This window comes from Microtus oregoni, unplaced genomic scaffold, assembly GCF_018167655.1.
Source record: "Microtus oregoni isolate MIOR12 unplaced genomic scaffold, Mior012 000010F_ref0000083, whole genome shotgun sequence".
Lineage (NCBI taxonomy): Eukaryota > Metazoa > Chordata > Mammalia > Rodentia > Cricetidae > Microtus > Microtus oregoni.
In genome coordinates this window covers 40,589,702-40,600,565 of record NW_024543069.1, presented here as the reverse complement: position 1 = coordinate 40,600,565, position 10,864 = coordinate 40,589,702, and the positions used below count along the sequence as shown (strand labels likewise).

The following is a 10,864-nucleotide window of genomic DNA, read 5'->3' as shown; positions in this document are numbered from 1 at the left end:
GAATAACACTGTAATGGGCATTCCTTTCAGGGATAAACAGTTCACACAAGAAATAGAGTTGATAGTTGTAGGATATTGGAAAATGACAACTTCCAAGAATATCAAATGAGTTAATGAAAACAAACAATTATGAGGGGAGGGAAGAAGACAAAAAAACAATTCATAAACTAAATCCAGCATTCAAACAGTATTTTTGGACACGTGTTCTTAATGAGGTTTGAACAGCAGTTCCTAAGCTTTCAGTGGTTACATGTATCCTACAGGTGGCACTGGGCAGGACTCCCCAAGCTAGGACTTCATTGAAGAGAGTGGGCTTTATTGTGTTGGACAGCTCAGTATCTGTTTTCAATATTTTCCATCTTGAATGAAGTATCTAGAAGCATCGATGGAAAAGTGCAGGGTTCCACAGCAACTGGGAGGATGTTGTTACAGTAAGTGATGGTGCAGGATCTCGCATACCATCCTCTTCCTAAAGAGGGGCATGTGATGCTGAGAAAAGGTGACAGGTTGGTCTCTAGAAATGTAATCTGCATATTTACAGGTAAACACGCCACAGTCGCTCCCGTTCAGCTGTTGAGGAATCTCCGCTGATGTCATGCTGTATTGCTTCCACTCCAAAGGGTTTAGCTCCATGTTCCTACGAGTCTTGCTCTCATTTTGTAAATACTGGAAGATTGTTTCACAGATACTCTGCCCTGAGTGTCCCATTGAGTCATAATATATAATACTGCGTTTCCTTAGGTCAATTTCTATTAAACTCCAATGTACCTGCTGGTGAATAGGCACTAAAATGATTTCCTTTTCAAATAGATTCATTCCTTTAGTCCATCTTTTAACAGCATTATAGCCTCCATGTTTTAGCTTAGGGTAGAAAAAAGTGCTAAACACATGAAGAGCAGGGTAGCCTTCACTGTCATTTCGTTGAACCAGAAGATTCATGTAAAAATTAATTACCTCATCATTAAGCCACTCACCAGTCTCTAGTGTCTGGATATCTTCTCTAGTAATTTTCAATTTGAATGCACAACTTAAAATTTCGTCTTTGGGCCCTGGACCTAGTGCCTTCTTGATTTCTTTTTCCATGTCTTCGGTAACATCAAGGACTTCATCTGTTCCTCTGCCCTTTCCTTGGCCTGCAACAGGCTTTTTCTCTGTACTAAATATGGGCATCTTGTTGGGGAGTAACCTGCTGCTGCCACTATGCAGGATTTGAACCTGTGTTCCTTGCAAGTCAGACTCCAAGTGGTGTCTCCTTCTTTCTTCAAGGGTTGCTCCCTCTTTCTTCTGTGAATCAGAAGATTCCTTGGTAGACATCTTTACTCTTGTGTCTGGTGACAGACATTCTCTTGTGGCAACAGCAACAGATTGTTTAGGATCACACTGAGTTAAACTGGATCCATGACTCTGCTCTTCCCCACAACCTTTGATGTTCAAAGTATTCACGAGGGTTGTGTGAGCCCTGTGTGGGTCATAGTTCATGTCACTATTGTGTTGAAGGCACTGCTGTAACTTTTGGTACTTTTCCCTTTGATGGTCTTGTGCAAATTCTTCCATGACACAATAGGGCCGCTTACGACCCTTACCACCATCAGCAGACTTTCTCTCAGTTACACCCTGCTCCCGTGGACCTTTGGCCCACTCTAGGGGCTTTAGCTGTTTTGGACTCTCTTCCCGGGGTTTCTGTGGCTGCTCTTTGACTGGCTGTTGGCTTTGAAGCCATAGATCTCGCTGTTCCTGAGCCATCCTCTTCCGAGCCTTGCTGGGCTCTTCAAACTCCCAATCTGTTCTACCCTCGTCCTGGCGTTTCAGTTTTCCACCATGTCTCAAGGCTTCAGACTCCGTCTCTATGCCTCCTTCATCCTGCTGTTTCCTTTTTCTACACTGTCTGGAAGCTTCAGGCTTCGTCTCCATCCCACACTGTCCTGGATGCCACATGAAATCACTGCCGGAATTGCCTGTGTTGGGTGCCGGACTCCAATGTCGGGAAAACTACTTACTCCAGGAAATGTTAAATCCACAAGTTGCTTCAAGATCAGAAACTTATCTGGTCACAGGATGAAGAGCTCAGAATAGCTTTTCTTCATAAAGAGAGTTGATTGGGGTATCAGGGTTAGTCAAAGTATGAAGCCAACTGAGTGGGCAGCGTTGGGAACTGATTGGTGAATAATCAAGTCTTCGCAGTTCACCAGGGTCCACTGTGGGAAACCCCGTGGAGTTCTAGGACTACTTCCTTAGAAATGTCCCTCTAGGGCATAGTAAGTGGCTAAAGATCCAAGACATCAAAATCGGACAAACTGTCCTAGTCACTATAAGACACCAGGTCTTAACTGCGCAGCTAACACGTGGGAGGCAAGCCTCACAAGTGATACCTGAGTCGGGAGGTTGCCCTAGCCACAGCATTCAAGGTTCTGCAGCTGGTTGTGATGTGACCAGTAAGAATGTAACTCAACATTCTTTGGGGCAGAGGGTGGCCCTGCTCACCCCCAACTTGGTTCAGAGTTGGAAGACAGGATTGCGGGGTTGTGAACTAATCACACACATCTCAGTTTCCCTCAGCAAAGCACAAGGATACCCAGATCCTCTCAGCATAACTGAGTTCATCTTGATTAGTACATTTATCTTCTGGAAAATCGTCCATCAGGGTCAATAATAGAAAACAAAATATAATCGCCTTTAAAATGGCTCCCCACAATAAGCTTAGTTATTACAAAGAATAAGTAGAATTTTGCATTTATGAAACCCAGTAGGTGGTGTTGTGTGAGCAAAGGAGTCAAGACACATATTATTTGTTGCTCACACTTAAATGTGACTATAAGTCCCAATCTCTGGCCTCCATCTTTCGAGGCCCCGCCCCTGTGCCTGCCAAAACTTGACCCCTTCCCCGAGGATGATCAAGGCAGACCACCAAATCCTTGGCCGCTCCCCTGAAGGAGAGTGTTGGCAGCCCGCCAAATCTTGACCACTCCCCCAGTCTATTTAAACTGCTCCCTTGAAAGTCCCTTCTATGTTGGCGGCTTCCTGGTTCCCCTTGGGGCCACCGGAAAGCTCAGAAATCCCATTAAAACCTGGATACCCTTCAGTTCGGCTTGTTTCTAACTCGGCTTAATTGGTGTTTTTGCTTCGGCAGAGAGCTTGTGTTAGGAAATATTTCTAACATCTGGAGGTCCCACCACAACCTAAGCTCTCTACGCAAGGCTAAAACCAGCTCCTGAACTGCAGCTCTTTTTTCTTGTCTATGCGATAGGGTTTTGGGGAACCCATTCTTACTTACAGTGTCCATTATCGGACTCATGTGGAAGATGTGGGCCCATGCCAAGAGTCCGATTTTAGCCCGGGTCTACTTGAGGTGAATTTTGTTTGTTTTAGGGATGCCTAGCATTCAATTTTCATGACCCCATTTAGTCCTAAGAGCTACTTTGGCAGATGCACTGTAATAGACTTAGGCCATGCAGTTGGGCATAGACTTTATAATGGGTACTTGCAGTTCAAAACCAGATCCGTTGTCACCCCTGGGATGCCTCTTACAAAATCTTTATAAATTGGGGATGTCTGATCTGTGCTGAACGGCTAATTTCCCTATGCATTAAGATTTGGCCTCAATACAATCTTGACAATGGGACGTGTTGGCCACCAGAAGGAAGCTTTGAGCTTACCATCCTCCCGGACCTAGAAAATTTTTGTCACCATAGGGACGGTTGGACAGAGCTTACATATGTCCATGGTTTTTGGGCTCTGCGCTCTCACCCTTCCCTCAGTAGCCAGTGTCTCACAGCACCTGGTGGCTAGGACCGCAACACCTCCAAATTCCTGGTCATCTGGGAACTGGAACCCCGACAATTCCAGCTGGACCATGCAGTCAGAGGCACTGGCCCCTTCACCACTCGCTCAAAACCACACTACCCACCACCCTCTTGTGGAACAACATTCTCCTTTCCTGTCCTCTCCTACCCCCTTCCTTGCCAATCTGGAAGTTCAAGGTCAACTTCCACCTTACCCACCTTCCTCCCCCTTTCCTCCACCTCACCAATTTTAGTTTTGGGGGTAGACAGGACCCATTCCTCCCCATTTAAAACTTTGCCACTGCTCTACATTCTTACAGGACAATTTTTCTCTCATTCTTTGTTAGTGATACCTGTTTGCCCAGCACTTTTACTGGGTTGAGGTATCCTGAGCTAACTCCTCGGTTTCTCTACCTTTGGTGGACAGGATCTCACACCACACCCACCTTCTCACCTCCTCTAGGAACAGATGCCTGGCGTCTTCAGGATGACAGTATACAGGATGCCTTTCCAGCCACACCTCTCACTGAGCGTGGACCCACCAATGTCCAGATTCGCCCCTTCCCCACACTGCCTCATGCCCGCAGGAAGTAGCCAGACTAGAGTCATTGCCCCCTTTTCCAAAGAGAGCTTATTAGTCAAAATATCACCTCAGCTTCCTGTCACCCCTTATGCAAACAGTCTGGAATGTAAGTCCGATCTCTGACCTCCATCTTTTCCATCAATGCCCTTAGTTTATAGCTATCATCCACTTTTATGGGTACATACCATATTTTGGGGTCTGGGTTACCTCACTCAGGATAGTGTTTTCTAATTCCATCCATTTGCATGCAAAATTCAAGATGTCATTTTTTTTAACCACTGAGTAAGACTCTAATGTGTAAATGTGCCACACTTTCTTTATTCATTCTTCAGTTGAGGGGTGTCTAGGTTGTTTCCAGGTTCTGGCTATTACAAATAATGCTGCTATGAACATAGTTGCACAAAAGCTTTTGTAGTATGATTGAGTATCTTTTGGGTATATTCCCAAGAGTGGTATTGCTGGATCCTGAGGTAGGTTGATTCCCAATTTTCTGAGAAACTGCCAAACTGATTTCCAAAGTGGTTGCACAAGTTTGCATTTCCACCAGCAAAAGATGAGAGTTTTCCTTACTCCACATCCTCTCCAGCATAAGCTATCATTGATATTTAGGGTCTTAGCCACTCTGACATGTGTAAGCTGGTATCTCAGAGTTGTTTTGATTTGCACTTCCCTGATAGCTAAGGAAGTTGAACATGTCCTTAAGTATCTTTTGGTTATTTAAAATTCTTCTGTTGAGAACTCTCTGTTTAGTTAAGTACCCCATTTTTAATTGGGTTATTTGGAATTTTAATGTCTAATTTCTTGAATTCTTTATATATTTTGGAGATCAGTCCTTTGTCTGATGTGGGGTTGGTGAAGATCTTTTCCCATTCAGTAGGGTGCCTTTTTGTCTTATTGACGCTGTCCTTTGATTTACAGAAGCTTCTCAGTTTCAGGAGGTCCCATTTATTTATTGTTGCATTCATTGTCTTTGCTACTGGGGTTATATTTAGGAAGTGGTGTCCTGTGCCCATGCATTGAAGGCTACTTCCCACTTTGTCTTCTATTAGGTTCAGTGTGGTCGGATTTATATTGAGATCTTTAATCCATTTTGACTTCAGTTTTGTGCATGGCAATAGATATGGATCTATTTTCATTCTTCTACAGGTTGACATCCAGTTATGCCAGAACCATTTGTTGAAGATGCTTTCTTTTTTCCATTGTATAATTTTAGCTTCTTTGTCAAAAATCAAGTGTTCATATGTATGTGGATTAATATTCGGGTCTTCAATTCAATTCCATTGATCAACATCTCTGTATGCCAATACCAAGCTGTTTTCATTACTGCAGCTCTGTAATAGAGCTTAATGTCAGGGATGGTGATGCCTCCGGAAGTTCCTTTATTGTATAGGATTGTTTTCGCTATCCTCAGTTTTTTGTTTTTCCATATGAAGTTGATTATTATTCTTTCAAGGCCTTTGAAGAATTGTGTTGGGATTTGATAGGGATTGCATTGAATCTATAGATTGATTTTGGTAGAATTGCCATTTTTATTATGTTGATCCTACCTATCCAAGAGCATGGGAAATCTTTCCATTTTCTGGTGTCTTCTTCAATTTTGTTCTTCAAAGACTTAAAGTTTTTGTCAAATAGGTCTTTTACTTCCTTGGTTAGTGTTACACTAAGATATTTTATGTTATTTGTGGCTATTGTGAAAGGCAATATTTCTCTGATTTTCCTTTCAGCTTCTTTGTCTTTTGTGTATAGGAGGGCTACTGATTTTTTTGAGTTGATCTTGTATCCTGCCACATCACTGAAGGTATCTATCCGCTGTAGTAATTCTCTGGTAGAGTTTTTGGGGTCACTTATGTACACTATCATATCATCTGCAAATAATGAAAGTTTAACTTCTTCCTTTACAATTTGAATCCCCTTGATCTCCTTATGTTGTCTTATTGCTATTGCTAAAACTTCAAGCACTATGTTGAAGAGATATGGAGAGAGTGGACAGCCTTGTCTTGTCTTTGATTTTAGTGGAATGCTTTGAGTTTCTCTCCATTTAATTTGATGTTGGCTGTTGGCTTGCTGTATATAGATTTATTATATTTAGATATGATCCTTGTTCCCTAATCTCTCCAAGACCTTTATCATGAGGGGTGTTGGATTTTGCCAAATGCTTTTCAGCATCTAATGAAATGATCATATGGATTTTTCTTTCAGTTTATTTATATGATAGATTACATTGATAGGTTTTTGTATGTTGAAATAGCCCTGCATCTCTTGGATAAAGCCTACTTGATCATGATGTATGATATTTTTGATGTGTTCTTGGATTTGTTTTGCCAGTATTTTATTGAGAATTTTTGCATCCATGTTCATGAGTGAGATTGGTCTGTAATTTTCTTTCTTGGTTGAGTCTTTGTGCAGTTTTGGTATTAGGGTAACTGTAGCCTCATAAAAAGAATTTGGCAATGACCCTTTTGTTTCTATTATGTGGAGCACTTTGAGGAGTATAGGTGTTAGCTCTTCTTGAAAGTTCTGGTAGAATTCCAGAACTAAAACCATCCAGCCCTGGGCTTTGTTGTTGTTGGGAGGTTTTTGATGACAGCTTCTTTTTTCTCATGGCTTTTAGGTCTATTCTGCTATATGGTATTTATCTAAAAAAACTGTCCATTTCTTTTACATTTTCCAATTTTGTGGAGTACAGGTTTGTGTAGTAAGACCTAATGATTCTCTGAATTTCCTCAGTGTCTGTTGTTATGCCCCCCCTTTCATTTCTGATTTTGTTAATTTGGATATTCTCTCTTTGTCATTTGATTAGTTTGGATAAGGGTTTGTCAATCTTGTTGTTTTTCTCAAAGTACCAGTGCTTTGTTTCATTGATTCTTTGTATTGTTTTCTGTGTTTCTTATTTGTTGATTTCAGCCCTCAGTTTGATTATTTCCTGTCTTCTACTCTCCTGGGTGAATCTGCTTCTTTTTTATTTCTAGAGCTTTCAGGTGTGCTGTTAAGTCACTAATGTGAGCTTTCTCCATTTTCTTTATGTGGGCACTTAGTGCTATGAACTTTCGTCTTAGCACTGCTTTCATAGTGTCCCATAGGTGTCCCTCCCCAATTCCCTCAGCTTTTCTAGCCAGCCAGCAGGGAGTATTCCTGTAGCTGGGCTTTATCCCAACCTACCCGGCCCTCACACTTGCCTGTTTGCCTGTGAGGACAGTGGAACCCTGGAACACAGATTGCTCCAATACTGAGGGGAGCTGGGAGGTAAGTCAACAGTCACAGGGCTAGACAGCTGGACACCCCGCTCTCTGGGACCTCCCCAGTGGGACAAAACTCAGGGGCCCATCCCTAACTCCCTTGGCTTTTTTAGCCATCCAGCAGGGAGTATTCCTGTGGCTGGACTGTCCTCCAACCCATCTTGCCCCCACACCCGCCTTTTCACTTGAAAGCTCAGTGGAACCCTTGAATGCAGATTGCTCCAATACTGAGGGGACCTGGGAGTTTGCCCCAATCCTGAGGGGACCTAAGAGACAGCCACAGCAAGGATTGGACCAAGACACCAAGACGCTGCCAGCCTCATTTGGAGGAAGAGATGGGTAGGCCCCAATGCTAGAATTCCTCCAACATCCTAAAAAGCAACATGGTAACACCAGAAACCAGTGGAGACACAAAAGGAAGACTTGATTATCCTAACCCAGAAGAAGTAGAAGAAAACAACTTTAAATGTAACTTTATGAAAATGATGGAGACCTTTAAAGAGGAAGTGAAAAGCTCCCTTAAAGAAATGGAAGAGAAGCAAACAAAAAGTTGGAAGAAATTAATAAATCCCTCAAAAAAAACTAAGAAAATCAAGAAAAAACAAATCAAACAGGTGAAGGAAACAGTTCAAGACTTGAAGAATGAAATAGAGGTAATAAACACAAACCAAAGGAATTCTGGATATGAAAAATGTGGGTAAATGAACAGGAACTATAGAGATGAGTATAACCAACAGAATAAAAGAGATGGAAGAAAAAATCTCAGGTGCTGAAGATACTATAGAGGATATACACTAATTGGTTAAAGAAAACATTAAATCCAACAAATTATTAACACAAAACATCCAGGAAATCTGAGACACCATGAAAAGACCAAACCTAAGAATTATAAAAGTAGAAGAAGGAGAAGAACTCAAGCTCAAAGGCATAGAAAATACATTCAACAAAATTACAGAAGAAAACTTTCCCAACCTAAAGAAGGATATCCCTATAAAGGTACAAGAAGCTTACAGAACACCAAATAGACTGGATCTTAAAAAAATCCCCTTACCATATAATAATCAAAACACAAAACATACAGAACAAAGAAAGAATATTAAGAGCTGCAAAGGATAAAGGTCAAGTAACATATAAAGGTAAACCTATCAGAATTACACCTGACTTCTAATAGAAACCATGAAATCCAGAAGGTCCTGGATAGATGTACTGCAGACACTAAGTTGCAAGCCCAGACTACTATTCCCAGCATACCTTTCTTTCACCATCAATGGAGAAAACAAGATATTCCATGACAAAAAATGGATTTAAATGATACTTATCTACAAGCCCAGCCTTACAGAAAGTACTAGAAGAAAACCTCAAGGAAGCTAACTACACCCACAATAACACAGACATCTGATAACCAGCAAAACCCAAAGAAGAAAAATACACAAACACTACTACTGAATAATAACCAGAGTTAGCAACCACTGGTCATTAATATCGCTTAGTATCATTGGACTCAATTTACCTATAAAAAGACACAGGCTAAGAGAATGGATACAAAAACAGGGGGGCTGGAGAGATGGCTCAGTGGTTAAGAGCATTGCCTGCTCTTCCAAAGGTCCTGAGTTCAATTCCCAGCAACCACATGGTGGCTCACAACAATCTGTAAAGATGTCTGGCGCCCTCATCTGGCCTTCAGGCATACAGACAGAATATTGTATACATAATAAATAAATAAATATTTTAAAAAAAAAAACCAAAAAAAAAAAAAACAAATCAGAATCCAGCCTTCTGCTGTTTACAAGAAACACACCACCGGGTGGTGGTGGCACACGCCTTTAATCCCAGCACTCGGGAGGCAGAGGCAGGCAGATCTCTATGAGTTCAAGACCAGCCTGGTCTACAAGAGCTAGTTCCAGGACAGGCTCCAAAACCACAGAGAAACCCTGTCTCGAAAAACCAAAAAAAAAAAAAAAAAGAAAGAAAGAAACACACCCCAACCTCCAAGACAGACATTACTTCAGAGTAAAGGGTTGGGAACAGGTTTTCCAATCAAATGAACCTAAGAAACAAGCAGGTGTAGCTATCCTAATATCTAACAAAATAGACTTCAAAGTATAATCAATCAGAAGAGATGGAGGACACTTATACTCATGACAGGAACAATTCGTCAGTATGAAGTCTCAATCCCGAATAGCTATGCCCCTAATACAAGTGCACCCTCATATGTAAAAGAAACATTCCTAAAAGTTAAAATGCACACCAAAGCCCACACACTAATAGTAGGGGAGTTCAATATTCCTTTCTCACCAACGAACAGGTCAACAAGACAAAAATTTAACAAAGAAATTAGAGAACAGATGTCATGACTCCAATGGACTTAACAGATATCTATAGAACATTCCATCCAAACAAAAAAGAATAAACCTTCTTCTCAGCACTCATGGAACCTTCTCTAAAATTGATCACATACTTGGTAACAAAGCAAACATCCATAGATACAAAAAAATTGGAGTAACCCCCTGTGTCTTATCGGATCACCATGGACTAAAGCTAGAATTTAACAATACTTCTCCCAAAAAGCCCACAAACTCATGGAAACTGAACTCTCAACTACTGAACCATCCTTGGTTCAAGAAAGAAATAAAGAAAGAAATTAAAGTTTTTCTTGAATTCAACAAAAAGAAGGCACAAGATTTCCAAAGTAGCTATATAAGTTTTTCACTCCAACTGGCAGGGAAGGAGTGCTCCCCTTACTCCACATCCTCTCCAACATAAACTATCAATTGGTGTTTTTATTTTGACTTTAGCCATTTTAACTGGTGTAGAATAGTATCTCAGAGTTGCTTTGCCTAAGGATGTTGAGCATTTCCTTAACTGTCTTTCACCCATTTGAGATTCTCCTATTAAAAATTCTCTGTTTAGATTTGCACACCATTTTTAATTGGATTATTTTGTAATTTTATGTCTAAATCTTGAGTTCTTTACATTTTTGGAGATCACCTCTATGTCAGATGTGGCATTGGTGAAGATATTTTCCCATTGAGTAAGCTGTCATTAAGTCTTATTGAGTGTGTCCTTTGCCTTGCAGAAGCTTCTCGATTTCAGAAGGTCCCATTTATTTATTGTTGCATTCATTGTCTGTGCTACTGGTATTATATTTAGGAAGTGGTCTCCTGTGTCCATATGTTCAAGGCTACTTTCTACTTTATCTTCTATCAGGTTCAGTGTGGCTGGATTTATATCGAGGTGTTTAATCCATTTGAACGTGAACTTTGTGT

At 41.1% G+C, this 10,864-nt stretch overlaps 1 protein-coding gene across 1 annotated transcript; it reads right to left on the bottom strand.

Annotated features, from left to right (window-relative positions):
- Window positions 1-426: 426 nt before the first annotated feature.
- Window positions 427-1,935, bottom strand: LOC121452996 (sentrin-specific protease 2-like). Its single transcript, XM_041659501.1, has one exon. The coding sequence runs from the start codon at window positions 1,933-1,935 to the stop codon at window positions 427-429; it is 1,509 nt and encodes a 502-aa protein (XP_041515435.1).
- Between the last annotated feature and the right edge of the window lie 8,929 nt (window positions 1,936-10,864).

What these genes read in the sequence shown, in the direction of transcription:
- LOC121452996 (XM_041659501.1), bottom strand. Translation starts at nt 1,935, where the DNA reads ATGTGGCATCCAGGACAGTGTGGGATGGAGACGAAGCCTGAAGCTTCC.